Below are 21,443 nucleotides of genomic sequence, written 5' to 3'. Positions count from 1 at the left end.
GATGTCAGGCTAATTGGTCTATAATTCCCCGGTTTTTCTCTCCTTCATGTTTTAAAAAGTGGGGTTACATTAGCCACCTTCCAATCCTCAGGAACTAATCCAGAATGCTAAGGAGTTTTGAAAAATTATCACTAATGCCTCCACTATTTCTTGGGCTTCTTCCTTAAGCATTCTGGGAGGCAGACCATCTGGCCCTGGGGATTTATCTGCCTTTACTCCGTTCAATTTACCTAGCACCTCTTCCCTACTAACATGTATTTCCCTCAGTTCCTCCATCTCACAAGACCCTCGGTCCCTTACTATTTCCGGAAGATTATTTATGTCCTCCTTAGTGAAGACAGAACAAAAGTAGTTATTCAATTGGTCTGCCATGTCTTTGTTCCCTATGATCAATTCACCTGTTTCTGACTGTAAGGGGCCTACATTTGTCTTGACCAATCTTTTTTCTTTCACTTATCTATAAAAACTTTTACAGTCAGTTTTTATGTTCCCTGCCAGCTTTCTCTCATAATCGTTTTTTTTTCCCTTTCCGAATTAAGCCCTTTGTCCTCCTCTGCTGGTCTCTGAATTTCTCCCAGTCCTCAGGTGTGCCGCTTTTTTGTTTTTTGCTAATTTTTGTTTCTTCTTTTGACGATACTATCCCGAATTTCCCTTGTCAGCCAAGTGTGCAATACCTTCCCTGGTTTATTATTTTGCCAAACTGGGACGAACAATTGTTGTAGTTGATCCATGCGATCTTTTAATGCTTGCCATTCCATATTCACTGTCAACCGTTTACGTATCATTTGCCAGTCTATCTTAGCTAGTTCACGACTCATACCTTCAACGTTAACCCTCTTTAAGTTCAGAACCTTTGTTCCTGAATTAACTATGTCACTCTCCATCTTAATGAAGAATTCCACCATATTATGGTCACTCTTACCCAAGGGGCCTTGCACGACAAGATAGCTAACTAACCTTTCCCTATTGCTCAATACCCAACCTAGAATGGCCTGCTCTCCAGTTGGTTCCTCGACATGTCGGTTCAGAAAACCATCCCGCATACATTCCAAGAAATCCTCTTCCTCAGCACCCTTACCAATTTGTTCACCCAATCTATATGTAGATTGAAGTCACCCATTATAACTACTGTTCCTTTATTGCATGCATTTCTAATTTCCTGTTTAATGCCATCCCCAACCTCACTACTACTGTTAGGTGACCTGTACACGACTGCCACCAGCGTTTTCTGCCCCTTAGTGTTATGCAGCTGTACCCATATCGATTCCACATCCTCCAGACTAATGTCCTTCCTTTCTATTGCGTTAACCTCCTCTCTAACCAGCAAAGCTACCCCACCTCCTTTTCATTCCTGTCTATCCTTGCTGAATATTGAATATCCCTGGATCTAGAGCTCCCATCTTTGGTCACCCTGGAGCCATGTCTCTGTGGTCACAACAATATCATATTCATTAATAACAATGTGCACATTCAATTCATCCACCTTTTACGAATGTTCCACGCATTGACACACACATACTTCAGGTTTGTTTTTACAACATTCTTAGCCCTTATATAATTATGTTGAAAAGTGGCCCTTTTTGCTTTTTGCCCTGGATTTGCCTGCCTGCCACTTTTACTTTTCACCATACTACTTTTTGCTTCTACCCTCATTTTACACCCCTCTGTCTCTGTGCACTTGTTCACATCCCCCTGCCACATTGGTTTAAAGCCTCCTGAACAGCAGTAGCAAACGCTTCCCCTAGTACATTGGTTTCAGTCCAGCCCAGGTGCAGACCGTCCTCTTTATACCGGTCCCACCTCCCCCAGAACTGGTTCCAATGCCCCAGAAATTTGAATCCCTCCCCCTTGCACCTCTTTACAAGCCACGTATTCATCTGAAATATCCCTTTATTGCTACTCTGACTAGCACGTGGCACTGGTAGTAATCCAGAGATTATTACCATTGTTGTCTTACTTTTTAATTTATCTCCTAACTCCCTAAATTCACCTTGTAGGACCTCATCCCGTTTTTTACCTATACCGTTGGTACATATGTGCACCACGACCACTGGCTGTTCACCCTCCCATTCCAGAATGTCCTGCAGCCATTCAGAGACATCCTTGACCCTTGCACCAGGGAGGCAACATACCATCCTGGAGTCTCGTTTGCGGCCGCAGAAACGCCTATCTATGCCCCTTACAATCGAATCCCCTATCGCTATAGCTCTCCCACTCCTTTTCCCTCTCACCTGTGCGGCAGAGCCATCCATGGTGCAATGAACTCGATTGCTGCTGCCTTCCCCTGATGAGACATCTTTCCCAACAGTATCCAAAACAGTATATCCGTTTAGGAGGCAGATGACGTCAGGGAAATCCTGCACTACCTGCCTACTGCTACACTGTCTAGTGGCCACCCCTTCCCTTTCTGCCAGTGTAGCCTTTACCTACGGTGTGGCCAACTCACTGAACGTGCTATTCACGACTTTCTCAGCATCTTGGATGCTCCAGTATGAATCCAATCGCAGCTCCAGACGCTCAATGCGGTCTGCCAGAAGCTGCAGTTGGACACACTTCCTGCACACATAGTCGTCAGGGACACTTGAAGCATCCCTGATTTCCCACATGCTGCAGGATGAACAAACCACGGGGCCGATCTCAGCTGCCATAACCTACCCAATACTTGCCTCAACTTTTGAAACTTCCTCCTTTTAAAGGATCTTACACGGCCTTACCTCACTTGGAGTGAAGCTTGTCCTCAGCCTCTGCGCGTCGAAGCCTCTGGAGACAAAGCCTTCCTACTCTGTCTCCCACTACTTCGTCGCCCGCTAAAACGTCGCCCCACTCCGTCTAACAGTTCTCTTTAAATACTCCCGCTGCCTCACGGTCCGACTTACACGCGCTTGCGCAGCCGTGCCCCCGATAGGAGTTACAAGCTCCTTTCCAACAGCCTATCATAGAGATCCTGAGGGACAGACACAAATAGAATTTCAATCCAAACCGTCCCGTTACATACTCCTGGGGTGAGACACATGAATTAGCTCCGTCCGCAATTTCCAATCACGCAACCCGTTGCTAGACACTGAGGGACTCTCCTTCAGCACTGTCCCATCACAGAATCCAGGAGTAAACATAGAGTCGAACTCCCTTATACTATTACATCATACCCACATGGAGTCAGATATAGAGTGAAGGTCCTTGCACACCATTCAATCACACACTTCTTGATTGGGCAGACACAAATTTGGGTTCCATCCATAACGTCACGTCAAACACTCTCGGGGACAGATACAGAAAGAAGCTTTTGTCTCACAGTCTCATTATACTCTCCCAGTGTCAGATACAAAGCGATGCTCCTTTCACACTGTCCCATCACACACGACCGGGGTCAGTCTCAGACTGAAGCTTTCACTCCACCACACTGTCAAATACTCCTTGGGTCAAACATGGAGTGATGCTCACTGCATGCTCTCCCATCACCCAGTCCTGCAGACAAACAAAGAATGAACTTCCCTCCACACTTCCCCAACACACACCCCGTGGACAGATTAGAAATGAAACACTCTCTGCACCATCCCGCCGCATACTCACGTCGTCAGACACAGTATGATGGTCTTTCTACCCTATGACATCAAATAACACAGGGGTCAGAAAGGGGGCGAAGCTCCCCCACCCACACCATCCGATCACACACTGCAAGGTTCAGACACAGAGGGAAGCTGCCTCCACACCGTCCCATCACACATTCCCGAGACTAACACAGTGTAAATCTCCCTCCTTACATCACTCTCTTCCTGGCGAGTCACAGAGTCAAGCTCTCTCTCAACCGTCCCATCACGCTCAGCTGTGCTCACACACAAAGCGAAGTTCCGCCCACGCTCTCCCATGGCACACTGACGGGTTCAGACTCGCTACACAACATCCAATCACACAATCCGGTGACACATAGAATGAACGTCCCTCTGCACTGTCCCATCACACAGTCCCGGAGTCAGACACAGACGTTCTCTCTCCACGATCCCGTCACACTCCTGGATTCAGACACAGAGCGAAGTCCCCTCTGCAACGTCCCGTCGAACACTCACGGATTCAGAGTGAAATGCTCTCTCCACGGTGCCAAAACACACTTCAGGGGACAGACATCCTCCACGCAGCCCCATAACACACTCACCGGGTCAAACACAGAGTGAATGATCCTCCACACCATCTCTGCATACAGTCCCGATGTCAAGCACAGAGTGACGCTTCCTCTCTCCATGCCTGCCCTGTGATGAGGAGCGGGTGAAAGAGGGGGATGATGTCTCACCTCTTCTGCTGGTCAACAATTCACAAATTTGAGCCTTGGTTTCGTTGAGAGATCTGTACTTCGTTTCCATCTCAGTGAACTGGTGACGGAGTTCAGCTTGGTAGTTTCGGTGGCAGTTTTCCTTGGAATGACGAATCAGTGACACTGAGAGAGATGGGGATGGATGTTTAGCGTTTACAGCGACACGTGAGTCAGCGTCACGCTACCGAACGGGTCACAGAGAGTGTTATGTCAGTGTCACGGTGAAGGGTGTCACAGTGAAGGATGTGCTGGTGGCACAGTGAGAGGCATCGGCGCCACCTTGAGGCAGGCAGACATATTGATCCCGAGGGAAATGAGAGGCGTGTCTGTGTCACGCTGAGGGGTATATCAATGTCCCGATGAGAATTTAGTTCATGTTTCAGTGGGGGTCTGCATAAATATCCTGTCGGTCAATCCGAGTTGCTGTCAGGAACGTGTCGGTGTCACTGTGACAGGTGTTTAGGTGCCCTGGCCCGAGATGTGCGGGTCACAATGAAGTGCTTCTCGATGTCACGGCGTGAGAAATCTCAGAGTGAGGAGCGTGGAGATGTCACGGTGGGTGGAGTATCTGTGTCATGGTGTGGGGTATGCTGGTCTCAAAGAGAGGGGTGTGTCTGTGTCACGATGAGAGGCATGTTATGACGACGGTGGGTGTGACAGTGTCACGCTGAGGTATGCATCGACGTCACAGGGTGTAATACGTAGGTTTTGCTGTGAATTTCGAAGTCACTATCGCGGTGAGGGGCTTACCTGTGTCAGGGTGAGGTGTGGATAATTGCCTCAGTGAGCGGTACATCGGTGATATGTTGAGGGGCGATACCGTCTCGGTAAGGGGTGTTACAGTGAAGCGTGAGTCCTTGTCACGGTGCGGAGCTGGACGGGTCAGGTTGAGGAGCTTATAGATGTCACAGTGAGTGGTGTCTCAGTGTCACAGTAAAGGGGTGTCGGTGTCCCTGCGGTGTTTTACAAAAACAATTTATTTACAACCTGCCTCCATTTGGAGCCCGTTCGGCTCACCATGGGTCCTCTCCCGAATGTGATTGATTAATTTGGAGCCGTGGGTGTTTGACCGGGTCCCTCAGGGGAGGCTTATCCAGAGAATTATGATACATGGGATCCACGGAGAATTGGCCGTCTGGATTCAGATTTTATTATTTTTCGGCGTCACGGTGAGGTGGGAGTCGGTGACACGGTGTGGACGTAACGGTGTCACGATGGGAGCTGTGTCCCTGTCAAGGTGAGGGTAGTGTCAGCTTCACCGTGAGGGGCGTGACAGTGTCACGGTGAGGTACGTGTTCTGACAGGTTGAGCGGCGAGTCCGTGTCATTGTGAGGTTTTACACTCACGTTTCATTCCACACTGTTAGTTTATGGTCTGACTCCAACCGGAGTCCGTTTGACTCACCGTGGATTGAGAGCCCGACCACTGTCGCGATGAGGACGACCGTAACTAGGCAGAGTAGACAGATCTTACGGTCCGGTCTATTCCCGATGTTCTCGTTCGGCTCTTGTTTATGCGGACCTGTGGAGAGACCATTCGGATAAACAGAGGGAGAAGATGGTGAGAGTGAGAGGGGAGAGATGGGGGGGAAAATGTGAGCGAATGGAGAGAAGGAAAACGGGAAGAGATCGGAGACAGGGAATGGCCACGTGAGAAGAGGAAGCAATGTTATGAGTGAAGGGTGAGTGGGATGTGTGAGAGAGACAGCGAAAGGGTGGGTGAGAGAGAGGGAGTGATGGGAGAAAAAAGTGGGAGAGAGCGGGGGACGAGACAATGGAGAGAGAGAGAGCTTCGTGGACTCCACTGTGTTTCTTTGTTTTGTGGCTGCTCACAATGAGAAGGGGGGTACGGGCACGAGATGGTTACCATTGCACTTTACAGTACCAGCGACCCGGGTTTAGTCCCGCCGCTGCCTACAAGGAGTTTCCAAATTCTCTCCACGAGCGAGTGGATTTCCTCCGGGCGCTCTGGGTTCCTCCCACAGTCCAAAGACATACCGGTTGTTCGGTTAATTGGTTATTGTAAATTTAACTGCCATTAGAAAAAGTAATAATTCGGAGAATTGTTGAGCAGCGCGGCCTGAATGGCCGGAAGTGCCTGTTCCGAAATGTTTTCAGTGAAAAAAAACAAAATATAAATTTTGAGAAAAAATTGAAAAGATGGTGGGAAATGGTATACATATAAAACCGGACCTTCCGGTGTTTGTGATGGGTGTGATTGTCCTGGATGGGAATAGAGATGGATGGTTGTAAAATCTCAGAAGACACAAAGATTGGCGGTGTTGTGGGCAGTGCGGACTATCGCCAATAGATTCGGTGGGGTATGGATCAGTTGTAGATCTGGGTGGAAAATGGCAATCGGAGTTTAGCTGAAGTAAGTGTGAGGGATTTTCCTTTGGGGAGTTAAATGTGAAGCGACAGGACACAATTAACGACAGAACCCTTAACTGTCGACGGGGAAAGGGATCTCGTATTGATCAAGCGGTTCAATGGAGTGATAAAGAGTTGACTGTAGACGGGCCTTTGACAATGTTTCTCTCATGGGAGATCCATTCACAACATTGTGATGACTGGGACTCACAGTGAATTGGGAATTTGGTTTCCGTACTGGCTTGTCCACAAAACCCAGAGGCCGGCGGATGTCCGTGACTGGTTGTGTTACCCACGGGACCTCTAATGGCTGTGGCCGAGACGTGTGAGAATCTGGGCATTTAACAAGGCTTTGTGTGTTTCGAACATCCTGCATCGTAGACCAGCCAGTACGGCACAGGAACAGGCCATTCGGCCGGCAATGCTGTCCAGGATGTATTCCCTCTGGTGTTAGACATTTCACGTTTGGGAATGATACCGTCTGAAACTCTTATGATCTGATCAACCTCATTTTCTTCCGCTCCAGGGGAAACAACCACGTGCCCAAGCCATCGAAACCAGGCAACATCCCGTTTATCCTCTCCGGATGACAGCAAAGGCTTTGACATCCTTCCGATAACGGGGTGACCAGAACTGTATTCAATACGCCTGATTCATGTGTTATGAAGGATGAACAGCTCTGATGGGCAGAAGGGTGCTGAGTTGCCCATGCCCCCCCCCCCGGGAGAATCACAAACCGTTACTGTTGCTATGCTGCTAATGAGAGAGAGAGATGGAAAAGAAAACATGAGAGAACATCTGCTGCAGATAAGAGAAAGGTGAAGCAGGGGAGAGAGACTTGTTGATTCACCGTACTATGACTTCTGAGAGACTTATGGCTTCTGAGAGGGTTGTTCACCTTGTACCACTCTGTTCATTAACATTCCTCAGTGGACAGCTGGAGTGGGCTGGTTTGATGGACACAGCCATTCAAAATTGATTGACAACTGAGACCCCGTGAGTAGGGATAAAAGTGAGGTCTGGGGAGACACCCCTCAGACACACCAGGAGACACACTATTGAGCACTGCTTGAGTGTTGGAACCCACGGGAAGGTGTGGGGCATCGGAGACCGAACAAAGAAATCGGTCGGTTGAACTCACAGTGTTATAGCAGGGCCGATGGGGACATGTGTGTGTGTCCACTCATGCCAGAGTGACGAGTCCACCACAGAAGAACGGTCCAGCTGAAGGACAGAGGGGTCATTAACTGAATGGCCACAACGCTATGGCGGATCAAGAACGTAAAGGAAGGTTTGCATGACTGTAGCTGTTACATCTCGCTCTCTCTCTCTCGCTCTCTCTCTTTCTCCAACGATTACAACACAACAACCAATATCTACAGCAGCACGTATGAAATGAACTGAACCTTATACTTTTCTATGACAATACATTATCCCCTAGACATCGATAGAGCTTGTTTATAATTGCTTATTATTATTCCCACACTTTTATTTTTATTATTGCTAACGTGTATTATCTATATACTTGCATTATTGATATTAATTTGCTTATTTTACTAATAAACACTTTTGAATATAGTACCAACAGACTCCAACAGATTCTTCTTTCTCTTGCTGGTTAGTCACCCAGTTACGGGGTACGTAACACATGCTGACTAGAAATTTTTGTGAAGTTGCTTTATAACAGCCGGACTTTTAAACTTAGTGCCCCAACTAATAATGGCAGGCATGGCATTCTGAGCCATCCTATCAGAAACCATGGCATGAACAGTGGCATTGGACTGTAAGATCCCTCTGGTAAAAACACATTTAGTGTTTTGGCTTTAGTAGAGAGCTGTCTCTGAGCATTTCCGCTACCAAGGTACAACATTTTACGTTTGTCCGGGTTAAACACCATCTGCCAATCCTCCGTCCCATATCAGAAACTGTTCCATCGCCTACGGAATTCTTTGCAGGTCCTCTATGCGATCCGCAACACCCATCAACGTATCATCTACAAACATACCAAACCCCCCCCCCACCTATATTTTCATCCAGACCATTTAGACATATAACCATGTAACAGTTACAGCACAGAAACAGGCTCTCACGGTCCTTCTAGTCCGTGCTGAACGATTACACTCACCTATTCCCACAGACCGGCACTCAGCCGGTATCGCTCCATTCCTTTCCTATCCATTTTTTTAGCGACAATAATGAACCGGCTTCCACCACTTCTACAGGATGTTAGTTCCACACAGCTACCTCTCTCTGTGTAAAGAGGTCCCCACTTGTGTTACCACTAAACCTTTGCCCCATAAATCTCAATTTATGTCCTCTTGTTTGAATCTCCCCTACTCTCAATGGAAAAGGCCTATCCATGTCAACTATAACTATACCCTTCATAATTTTAAATAACTCTGTCAAGACCCACCTCAATCTTCTACGCTACGAATAATAAAGATCTAACGTTCAACCTTTCTCTGTAACTTAAGTGCTGAAATCCAGTTAAAATTCCAGTAAATCCCCTCAGTACTCTCTCTATTTTGTTGACATCCTTCCTAAAATTCGGTGGCCAGAACTGTACACAATACTCCAAATTTGGCCTCACCAAAGCCTTGCACAATTTTATCATTGCATCCCAACTCCTATACACATTGTTCTGATTTATAAAGGCCAGCATAACAAAAGCTTTCTTCACCACCCTATCCACATGAGATTCCACCTTCAGGGAACTATACACTATTATTCCTAGGTCACTCTGTTCTACTGCATTCCTCAATGCCCTACTCTTTACCATGTCTGTCATTTTTTGATTAGTCCTACCACAATGTAGCACCTCACACTTATCAGCATTATACCCCATCTGCCATCGCTCAGCCCACTCTTCTAAATGGCCTAAATCTCTCTGCAAGCTTCGAAAACCTATTTCATTATCGTAAGGCCACTTGTCTTAGAATCATCTAAATCTTTACTAATCCAATTTACCACCCCATCATCAAGATCATTAATGTATGTGACAAGCAACATTGGATCCAGTACAGATCTCGGAGGCACACCACTAGTCACCGGCCTCCAAACTGGCAAACAGTTATCCACCACTACTCTCTGGCAACTCCCATCCAGCCAATGTTAAATGCATTTTACTACTTCAATATTAATACCTAACAGCTGCACCTTCCTAACTAACCTTGCATGTTGAAACCTGCCAAGGCCTTACTGAATTTCATATAGACAACATCCACTGCTTTACCCTCGTCAACCTTCCTAGTAACCTCTTCAAAAAATTTCATAAGATTGGGCAAAATCTTATTTTGACCTCCACGCATAAACTCGTGTTGATTCTTGCTAAATAGGCCCTGTCTACCCAGATAATTAGATGTAATCCAGATATGCATAGAGACATTGCAGTGCAGGCAGACGATAAGATTCAAGAGCAACAGAGAGGAAGATCTGATGTCAAGAGTACATCTTATCGTATTAGAGATCCGTTCAATAGTCAGATTATTGTAGCGTAGAAGCTGTCCTTGAGCCTCCTGATACACGCTTTCGCATTTTCCCTCCGATGGGAGGGTGCAGAAGACAGAATGTCCGGGGACTTTTGATGATGCAGGGTGCTTTATCGAAGCAGCAGTATGTGTAGAAAGAGTTCATGGAGGGGAAGCTGGTTTCGGAGCTGGGCTCAGCTCTTTCCACAACGCTCTCTAGTTTCTTGCAGTCATGGGAAGAGCAGTGTTTATATCTTTAGTGAGGAACCAGGGCGTTTTTGAGAGCAGGGTGGTAGACATGGTGAACAGGGAAGAAAATAAAACATTTTATTTTTTCACTTGGGAGACTATTCTGTGTAAAGGTGTGTGTCCCAGGGGAATTTGACTGCCCAATATGTCCGGATTGATAGCTATAATGAACGCTATTCAAAACACGTATCAAGATCACAGATGGTAGATCACCCTGGAAGACGGGAGAGTGGAATGTTGGGGGACATTATAGAACGTAGGGACACAGGGCTAGAGGTAGTCTGTTCCCTGAAAGTGGAATCACAGGTAGACAGAGACCCTGGGGAGTGTTGCAGAGCAGAGGGACCCAGGGGTTCAGGGACACGGTTCTCTGAAAGTGCAGTCACAGGTAGACAGGGCGGTGAAGTTAGCACCTGTCGCGCCGCCCTTCATCCGTCAGGGCAATGAGTACAGGAGTAGGGAGGTCATGTTGGAATTGTACAAGACGTCAGTGAAGCCACATTTGTGTAGAGTGTTCCCAGGGCGTCGTCTTCCTCTAGAGAAGATGCCACTGAGCTAGAGAGTGAGCAGAGGAGATGCACGAGGATAGTTCAGGGACTGGATTATGGAAATGTGTCAGGCAATGTTGGACTTTATGCCTCGGAGCGCAGAGGTGTCTGATAAAGATGAAGAGAGAGAGATGTATAACATGTTTCGGCAACAGGGAGGAAATAAGATGCTTGAGGAGTATAAAAAGAATAAGAAAATACTTACGAAAGATATCAGGAGGACTAAAATAATAGAATTGGTTACTTTGGCAGTCAGGGTGAAGGTAATCTTAAGAGCTTCTACAGATATGTTAAGAGCAAAAGGATAGTAAGGGATAAAATTGGTCCACTCAAAGAACAAAGTGGTCAGCTATGTATGGAACCAAAAGAAATGGGAGAGATATTAAATGTTTTTTCATCTGTATATACTAAGGAAACTGGAATAGAGTCTATGGAAACAAGGCAAACAAGTAGGGAGGTCATGAAAACTATACTGATTAAAGAGGAGGAGGTGCTTGCTGTATTGAGGCAAATCAGAGCAGATAAATCCCCAGGACCTGACAGGTTATTCCCTCGGATCTTGAAGGGAACTAGTGTTGAAATTGCAGGGGCTCGAGCAGAAATATTTAAAATGTCAAAATCCACGGGTCAGGTGCCGGAGGATTGGAGGGTAGCTCATGTAGTTCCATTGCTTTAAAAAGGCTCAAAAAGTAAGCCGAGGAATCATAGGCCGGTAGGTTTGACATCAGTAGAAAGTAAATTATTGGAAGGAGTACTAAGAGATATGATCTAAAAGTACTTGGATTGACAATGACTTATTACAAAAAGTCAGCATGGCTTTGTGCGTGGTAGGTCATGTTTAACCAATCTATTAGAGTGGTTCGAGGAAGTTACCGATAAAGTAGATGAAGGGAAGGCAGTGGATGTTATATACATGTACTTCAGTTAGGCCTTTGACAAGGTCCCGCATGAGAGGTTAGTTAGGAAGATTCAGTCGCTAGGTAACATGGAGAGGTAGTAAATTGGATTAGACATTGGCTCAATGGAAGAAGACAGAGAGTGGTAGTGGAGGATTGCTACTTTGAGTGGAGGCCTGTGACCAGTGGTGTGCCACAGGGATCAGTGCTGGCTCCATTGTCATTCGTCATATATATCAATGATCTGGATGATAATCTGACAAATTGGATCAGCAAAATTTGCTGATGATCCAAAGATTGAAGGTGTAGTGGACAGTGAAGAAGGTTTTCAAAGCTTGCAGAGGGATTTGAACCTCAGAGGGATTTGGAGGAAAGGCTGAAAAATGGCAGATCCATTTTAATGCAGACGTGTGAGATATTGCACTTCGGAAGGTTAAACCAATCTAGAACTTACCAGGTAAATGGTCGGACACTGAGGAGTGCAGTAGAACAGAGGGATCTGGGAGTACAGGTACATAATTCCCTAAAAGTGGCTTCACAAGTAAATAGGGTTGTAAAGAAAGCTTTTGGTCAATTGCCCTTTATAAAACAAATTATTGAGTATTAGAGCTGGAATGTAATGGTGAGATTGTGTAAGACATCGGTTAAACCGAATTTGAAGTATTGTGTGCAGTATTGATCACCGAATTACAGGAAGGAAATTAAAAATTTTGAAAAAGTGCAAAGAAGGTTTACAAGGATGTTGCCGGGAACTGAGAAACTGAGTTACACAGAAAGGTTGAATAGGTTAGGACTTTATTCCCTGGAGGGTAGGAAAATGAGGGGTGATTTGATAGAGGTGTATAAAATGATGGTGGGTATAGGTAGACTGAATCCAGCTAGGCTTTTTTGCCTGAGGCCAGTGGAGGAAAAAAAGCAGAGGTCGTGGGTTAAGGATGAAGGGGGAAAAGTTTAAAGGGAACATTGTAGGGGGGTGCTTCTTCACGCAGAGAGTGATGGGAGTGTGGAATGAGCTGCCAGATGAAGTGGTGAATGCGGGCTCACTTTGGACATTTAAGAAACACTTGGACAGGTATATGGATGAGAGGCGTTTGGGTTGATATGGCCCAGGTGCAGGTCCGTGGGACTAGGCAGAAAAAAGGTTCTGCACAGCCAAGAAGGGCCAAAAGGCCTGTTTCTGTGCTGTAATGTTCTATGGTTCTATGGTGAACTAACGGAGCTGTAGAAAACCACATGGGGCAAAGACAAGGTGAAAGCACAGACTCATTTTTACTCTGAGCTTGGAGAATCGAGGTATAAAGCGCTCAGGGATAAGGTGATAGCAGTAGATGATGCAACTGAGGACAAGATTGACAACTTTTTTTTTACCCGTCTGTAGGATGAGCTACCAGAGGAAGTGGTCGAAGTAGAATCATTGGAACCAGAACACTTGTGCGTAAAACACGTGACCACTTCAAAGTGATGTCATTATTGTGAACTCTGACCTGCCGGTGCAGCCGCTGACATTCCGGCGGGTCCCGATGTAATAGGAGGATCTTCAGACTCTTCCAAGTGATGCTCGTCTTTTGGAAGGTTCAGCACTGAGTAGGTGGAGTTCAGACCGTCTGAGAGAGAATGAGAGAGAAGAAGAAGTGAAAGGAGGAGAGACCGGTATAGAAAGTACATTGCCCATAGGCGGCGTCATCAGAGATTCACGAAGTGCGATTTCACGTAGGTGTGCGGTGGTTATTTACAAAGGGGGCTTCGAGAGCGCTAGTCCATTGTACATGGTCTGTCAGTGTCTATATCCGGAAACCAGTCCTGAGCTGGACAACAGGGAAGGTTCAGGCATAAAAGGCAGACACTGCCTAGTCACAGGCCTCAACTCAGAGCAGCAATCCTCCACTACCACTCTCTAGCTTCTTCAACTGAGCCAATGTCTAATCCAATTTACTACCTCTCCATGTATACCTAGCGACTGAATCTTCCTTACTAACCTCCCATGCGGAACCACATGGGGCACAGACAAGGTGAATACTCAGAGCCATTTTTCTCTCTGGGCTTGGAGAATTGAGGACCAAAGCGATGAGGGATCAGGTGATTGTAGAAGGTGGTGACACGAGTGATTTTTTTTTAAATTGAGATGCTGGGCCATCTATGGAACGAGCTGTCATAGAAAGTGGTCGATGCAGATGCGTTAGAAGTTGAACTTCTGTGCGTATAGCACGTGACTCCTTCACATTGACGCTAATACTGTGAACTCAAACCTGCTCGAGCAATCGCTGATAGTTTGACTGGTCCAGAGGAGATTGAAAGATCTTCATCCTCATCGATCAGAAGTTCGTCTTTCCCAGACTTTAGCACTGAGTATGTGGATGTTAGACCGTCTGGGAGAGAAGGAGAGAATATAAGAGAGGGTGAGAAATAGAAGGTGGAGAAACCTGTAGAGAATCGTGGGAGTGAGAACAGAGAGACAGAGCAGAGTGAGGGCGAGAGAGAGTCGGACAGAGACGGAGTCGACACGGTGAAGAATAGCTGAGAGGGAGGTATAGAAGGTAAGGGAGGGGGGAAGTGACGGGTAAAGACTGGGATTCCAAGTAGGAGGCAAACGGTAGAAGGGATCGATGGGGGGGGGTGGAGAATGGAGAGTGGTGCGATGGGCTGAAAGGTAGAATAGAATGGGGAAACAGAACCAGGAGAGAATGGGAGAGATTGGCGGATGGAAAAGGAAGCGAGGTTATGAGCGGAAGGGAATGACAAGTGTGAGAGCGATAGCACAGTTGAGGGAGAAAGGTGATAGAATGAGTGGAAGAAAACGTGGACGAGGGAAAGAGAGGGACAGGAGAAAGTTAACGGCACGACCCTTCCCTGTCGACCACATTAATGGGGTTGTCGTATAGGCCACCCTATAGTCACTCAGAATTTGAGGAGCAAATCTGTAGAGAGATAGCAGACAACTGCAGGAAACATAAAGTTGTGATAGTATGGGATTTTAAGACAAATCGCAATACAGATTCACTCTGTGAGACCCAAAGGAAATCTCCCTGCACACCGTCGCATCACACACTCCGTGCTCAGAGGCGATCTCCCTCCACTCCGGCCCATCACACACTTCTGCAAGCAGAGAGAGTGAAACTCTCTCCACACCGTCCCAACACACACACCCGGCGTGAGACACAGAGGGAAGCTTCCTCACCATCGTCCCATCACACAGTCCCGCGGTCAGACACAGAGTGAAGCTCCCGCACCATCGTAACTTCACACACTCCCGGGGTCAGACAGAAAATGTAATCTGTCCGCACCGTCCCATCACACACTCCCGGGTCAGACGCAGGGTTAAGCAGTCTCCATACCAATTCATCGCACACTACAGGGGTCTGACAAGAGTCAATATCCCTCCACACAGTCCCGTCACTCATACCCGGTGTCAGAGGCAATTTCCCTCCTCTCCGTCCAATCACACACATCAGGGTTTGGAGGACTGGAGGATATCTCATGCTGTTCCGTTGTTTAACAAATGTTTAAAAGTCATCCGGTAAATGTGCCGTCAGTAGTAGGTAAATTATTGGAAGGAGTACTAAGAGATAGGATCTACGTATTTGGATCGACAGGGACTTATCAGGGACAATCAACATGACTTGTGCGTGATAGGTCATGTTTAGCAAAGGTATTAAAGTTTTTCGAGGAGGTTACCAGGAAAGTGGATGAACGGGAGGCAATGGATGTTGTCTACAGGGATTTCAGTAAGGCCTCTGACAAGATCTCGCATGGGAAGTCAGTTAGGAAGATTCAGTCACGAGGTATAAATGGTGAGGTGATACAGGACTTTGTGATATGGTGCAACTCGAACTACCTGCGTCTCAATATCACCAAGACCAAGGAGATGGTGGTGGACTTTAGGAGATCTAGGCCTCATATGGAGCCAGTGATCATTAATGGAGAATGTGTGGAGCAGGTTAAGACCTACAAGTATCTGGGAGTACAGTTAGACGAGAAGCTAGACTGGACTGCCAACACAGATGCCTTGTGCAGGAAGGCACAGAGTCGACTGTACTTCCTAAGAAGGTTGGCGTCATTCAATGTCTGTAGTGAGATGCTGAAGATGTTCTATAGGTCAGTTGTGGAGAGCGCCCTCTTCTTTGTGGTGGCGTGTTGGGGAGGAAGCATTAAGAAGAGGGACGCCTCACGTCTTAATAAGCTGGTAAGGAAGGCGGGCTCTGTCGTGGGCAAAGTACTCGAGAGTTTAACATCGGTAGCTGAGCGAAGGGCGCTGAGTAGGCTACGGTCAATTATGGATAACTCTGAACATCCTCTACATAGCACCATCCAGAGACAGAGAAGCAGTTTCAGCGACAGGTTACTATCGATGCAATGCTCCTCAGACAGAATGAAGAGGTCAATACTCCCCAATGCCATTAGGCTTTACAATTCTACCGCCAGGACTTAAGAACTTTTTAAAAGCTATTATTAATGCTTTCTGAGATAGTGATTTAGATGCATATCATATTTTTTACTGAGTTAAGTATTGTATGTAATTAGTTTTGCTACAACAAGTGTATGGGACATTGGAAAAAAAGTTGAATTTCCCCATGGGGATGAATAAAGTATCTATCTATCTATCTATTGAATTAGTCATTCGCTCAGTGGAAGAAACCAGAGAGTGGTAGTGGAGGATTGCTACTCTGAGTGGAGGCCTGTGACTAGTGGTAAGCCACAGGAATCAGTGCTGGGTCCATTGATATTTATCAACTACATCAATGGTCTGGTTGATAATGTGGTGAACTGCACCTGCAAAGTTGCTGATGATACTAAGATTGGAGTTCTAGTGGTCAGTGAGACTCGGCCTGAAACGTCGTCAGTGCTTCGCCTTATAGATGATGCCTGGCCTGCTACATTCCAACAGCATTTTGTGTGTGTTGTTTGAATTTCCAGCATCTGCAGGTTTCCTCGTGTTTGAAGATGGAGTTTACAACGGGCAAGTGTGAGGTATTGCACTTTGGAAGGAAAACCCATTGTAGAACATACAAGGTAATTGGCAGGGCACTGAAGAGAACAGTAGACAAGAGGGATCTCGGAATACAGATACAAAATTCCCGAAAAGTTGCGCCTAAAGGTAAAAAGGATAGTAAAGAGAGCTTTTGGTACATTGGCCATTATAAATCAAAGTAGTGAGTAGAAGAGTTGGAATTTTATAGAGAGGTTGTATAATGCATTTTTTGAGTCCGCATTTGGAGTATTGTGTACAATTTCGGTCACCGAATTACAAGAAGGATATTAATAATGTTGAAAGAGTGCAGAGAAGATTTACAAGGACATAAAGACACAGAGTGAATCTCCCTCCTCACCGTCCCATCACACACTCCCGGGGTCAGACACAGAGTGAATCTCCCTCCACACCGTCCCATCACACTCTCCCGGGGTCAGACACAGAGCGAATCTCCCTCCACACCGTCCCATCACACACTCCCGGGGTCAGACACAGAGTAAATCTCCGTCCCCACTGTCCCATCACACACTCCCGGGGACAGACACAGACTGAAACTCCGTTCCTTCGTCTCTCGGCCACACTCACCTCGGGAAGGAGACTGTGAGTCCGTTTTCGTGAATTTCACGTTCACGTAAGTCTCACTGTCGTCCATCCTGCAGAGGATTCTTTGTGTCTCTAAACTCAGGAAGGAGAAGCAAGCATTGTCAGTGGAAGCCTGTTTTGACAAGGGAATCAGACCGACATCAACAGACACGAGCTAAGCAGCTGATAACAAGAGGAAGCGGGAGAAGGGAGTGGGGTGGAGAGGGATTCATAGAGTGCGAGATGGTGGCCTCACAGATAGTAAATTGGATTAGACATTGGCTCAATGGAAGAGGCCAGAGAGTGGTAGTGGAGGATTGCTACTTTGAGTGGAGGCCTGTGACTAGTGGTGTGCCACAGCGATCAGTGCTGCGTCCATTGTTACTTGTCATTTATATCAATGATCCGGATGATAATATGACAAATTGGATCTGCAAAATTTGCTGATGATCCAAAGATTGAAGGTGTAGTGGACAGTGAGGAAGGTTTTCAAAGCTTGCAGAGGGATTTGGACCTCAGAGGGATTTGGAGGAATGGCTGAAAATGGCAGATCGATTTTACTGCAGACGTGTGAGGTATTGCAGTTCGGAAGATTAAACCAAGGTAGAATATACAAGGTAAATGGTCGGACACTGAGGAGTGCAGTAGAACAGAGGGATCTGGGAGTACAGATACATAATTCCCTAAAAGTGTTTTCACAAGTAGATAGGGTTGTAAAGAAAGCTTTTGGTAAATTGCCCTTTATAAAACAAAGTATTGAGTATTAGAGCTGGAATGTAATGGTGAGATTGTATAAGACATCGGTTAGATCGAATTTGAAGTATTGTGTGCAGTATTGGTCACCTAATTACAGGAAGGATATTAAAAAGTTTGAAAAACTGCAGAGAAGGTTTACAAGGATGTTGCCGGGATTGAGAAACTGAGTTACACAGAAAGGTTGAATAGGAAGTTGAAGTGACCGTTGACAAAGGAAGCCCGTGTTCATAGGGGAGTTTGACCGACAGCAACAAACACCAGATCAAGGGCCGATAATGAGAGAGGCCGAGAGCAGGGGAAGGAAGTGCGGGGGAGGAGAGAGAGAGTAAAGGTGTGAGAACGATTATCTCAACAGATGAGAGTGGTGGGGGCAGGAGCAGTGAGAGTGGCGTGAAAGTTGGGGAAGGAGAATGAGGGAACGTTAGGGGAGGTCGGAGAGAGAGAAGTGGGTGAAGGGGACAGAGAGGGAGGGCAGTGATAGGAGGTTGGTATAGGTGGGAGTGAATGGATAGGGAATGCAGAAAGATCGGGGCAATTTGAGAGAAATTGGGGAGAGAGGGAGAAAGCAGAGTGCAAGCTGACAGGGGAAGAAAGGAAGGGAGGTAGAAAGAGTGAAAAGGACAGATAGTGGGCGAAGCGCATGAAAGGGAGCAGAGAGCGCTGCAAAGAGGGAGGAGGGATGCAGTGAAGGGACGATTGACAGAGATGTGGACGATGGAGTGTGATAAGAAGAGAAGACGGGAGAAAGAAGTGGAATGAGGGGATAAGTGAGGGATGACAGGAGAGAAGAATGTGTGAACCAGATAGATATGTGACACTCATGCAGAGCCTCTGATGTCCTCCCCCACTCCACCCACGGTTGGTTCCTGCTTTGATCTTCTGACCGTCCCACTGCTCTGCTCATCACCGGGGATTCAGACCATCTTTGCGCGAAAAACCACGGCCCCGGGGACAAACACCCAACAGTCACTGAAGCAAGCGAGCTCCCTCCCTCCGAGTGAAATGAACAACTCCTCACAGTCTCTCTCTCTCTCTCTCTCTCTCTCTCTCTCTCTCTCTCTCTCTCTCTCTCTCGTCTCTCTCTCAAATCTGCACCAAATTTACACCAGAAGAAGTCGAAAACAATAGCTTGCCGTTTTATCAAAGCTTGCAGTAATTATCAAAGAAAACTGACATTGTTCCGTTGAAGTTTACAGGAAACCAGCGCACGCTGATCGTTATCTGAGGACTCTCGTCACCCATGGCAACATGAGCTGAGGTTTGTTAGTTTTTCAGAGAGGACTTGAAAACCTGCGGCTACACTGAGCGGGTCTTCAACAAGACAGCAAAGCAATAGCAAGAAAGCCAGAGGTCGTGGGTTAAGGGTGAAGGGGAAAAAGTTTAAAGGGAACATTGGGGGGGGGTCTTCTTCACGCAGAGAGTGGTGGGAGTGTTGAATGAGCTGTCAGATGAATTGTTTAATGCGGACTCACTTTTGGCATTTAAGAAAATCTTGTCAGGTATATGGATGAGAGGGGTTTGGAGGGATATGACCCACGTGCAGGTCAGTGGGACTTGAAAAATGGTTCGGCACAGCCAAGAAGAGCCAAAGGGCCTGTTTCTGTGCTGTCATGTTCTCTCGCTCTATGGAGTGGGGCGTAGAAAGACAGAGATGAGAGAGATAGAGGAAGAGAGAGAGAGAGAGGGTGGTAGAGTGGGAGAGTGTGGGGGTAGAATGAAAGAGCGAGAGAGTGTGGTTAGAGAAAGGTTTTGGGGGAGAGAAGGAAACTGCAGCAGTAAAGAGAGAGAGATTGTGGGTGGAAATGGAGAGAGACGGTAGGATAGAGGGACAATGGTTGTAGACAGTGGAAGAGAGAGAGATGGAGGGTTGGTGGACATAGAATGGGAGTGCAGAGAAAGAGACGGATTGGAGAAAGATTGAGACAAGAGGGATACGGTAGAATGAAAGAGAGAGAGTTGAGGTAGAGAGAGAGAGTGGGAGAGAGAGGGTAAAACGAGAGAGAGGGGGAGAGCGGGACAGAGAAAGAGAGTGGGGTTCGAGCGGGAGGGACAGAGGGAGACTGTCTGTGAGAGTAGAAGGTATGTTTACAGGGAGAGAGACTGGAGGAAATGGGCAACGATAGAGAGAAAGAGAGGAAGTGTGGGAAACGGGAGAGACAGTAGGGTAGAGAGAGAGGAAGAGTGGTGAGAGAGTTTAGAGAGAGAGAATTGGAGTAGAGAGACTGAGCAGTGGTCGAGAAAAAGAGGTGTACAAAGAGGTGGGGTAGATAGAGACGGTAGTGAAAAGAGAGAGTAGGGGAGGAGAGAATGACTAGTGAGAGCGGGAGAGAATGAGTGTGGAGAGAGTGTGGTGGTAGAGAAAGGTTGGGTGGTAGTGAGGGAGAGAGAGAGAGAGAGAGAGAGAGAGAGAGAGAGAGAGAGAGAGAGAGAGAGAGAGAGAGAGAGAGAGAGAGAGAGAGAGAGAGAGAGAGAGAGAGAGAGGAAGAAACAGTGGTAGAGACAAAGAGAGTGCAGACTGATGGGAAGAGTGGGGGTAGAGCAAGAGAAGGGGTAGTAATGATGGAGAGATTGTGGGGTAAAGAAAGAGGGGATAGAGAGAGTAGGATTAGAGTGAGTCAGAGAGACGATAGACAAAGAGAGAGAGTTCGGTGAGAGAGGCAATGTGTGGGTTAGGAGAGGGCGTACTGAGAGAGAGTGTGGGGCTAGAGAGTGTGGTTGTAGAGAGGGAGCGAGAGTGTGTGGTTGTGAGTGAGAGAGGGGAGTACCGTGAAAGAGAGAATGAGAAATTGGGGTAGAGAGAGACCGCAGTGAGAGCGAGTGGGGGTAGAATGTGAGGGAGTGGGATATAGCGAGGGGGATTGGGAGAGAGAGGCGTTACAGAGAATGAGAGAATGGAGGCGAGAGAGGTAGTGTGTGGGTAGAGAGAGAGAGAGATAGGGAGAGAGAATAGCGAGTGAGAAAGAGAGAGTGAGGGTAGAGAAAGAGAGAAGTGGGCGTAGAGAGAGACGGTACAGTGAAAGAGACGGAGGGTGTTGTAGACAGAGAGGCATTAGCAACTGAAGAGAGAAAGGGAAAGAGTGAGAAAAGGACAATGCACCGTATGCTTCAGTAACCAAAGATCATCTTGCGTAGCTGCTTTAAATGTCGTCTGGACTCCGACCCCAAAACCCTATTGATCCTCCACACTGCCAAGAGTATTACCGTTAATACTATATCTGCCATCATATTGCATCTACCAAAATGAAGCACCTCACATTTATCTGAGTTGAACTCCATCAGGCAATTCTCAACACAGGTCAGAAAG

General features: G+C 46.8%; 1 protein-coding gene across 1 annotated transcript in view; it reads right to left on the bottom strand.

Annotated features, from left to right (window-relative positions):
* Positions 1–21,443, bottom strand: part of LOC140720043 (uncharacterized) — a 33,576-nt gene that overhangs the window by 6,546 nt on the left and 5,587 nt on the right. The window contains exons 3-7 of the mRNA XM_073034943.1: positions 17,387–17,476; positions 14,082–14,201; positions 13,320–13,439; positions 5,711–5,827; positions 4,286–4,429 (exon numbers count right to left, since the gene is read on the bottom strand). Of these exons, the coding sequence (XP_072891044.1) occupies positions 4,286–4,429; positions 5,711–5,827; positions 13,320–13,439; positions 14,082–14,201; positions 17,387–17,476 (591 nt within the window). The remainder of the gene's footprint in view (positions 1–4,285; positions 4,430–5,710; positions 5,828–13,319; positions 13,440–14,081; positions 14,202–17,386; positions 17,477–21,443) is intronic.

The sequence above is a fragment of the Hemitrygon akajei genome, unplaced genomic scaffold, assembly GCF_048418815.1.
Source record: "Hemitrygon akajei unplaced genomic scaffold, sHemAka1.3 Scf000035, whole genome shotgun sequence".
In the NCBI taxonomy this organism is placed as follows: Eukaryota; Metazoa; Chordata; class Chondrichthyes; order Myliobatiformes; family Dasyatidae; genus Hemitrygon; species Hemitrygon akajei.
The sequence above is the reverse complement of the archived record's forward strand: the minus strand, read 5'-3'. Positions and strand labels throughout refer to the sequence as shown.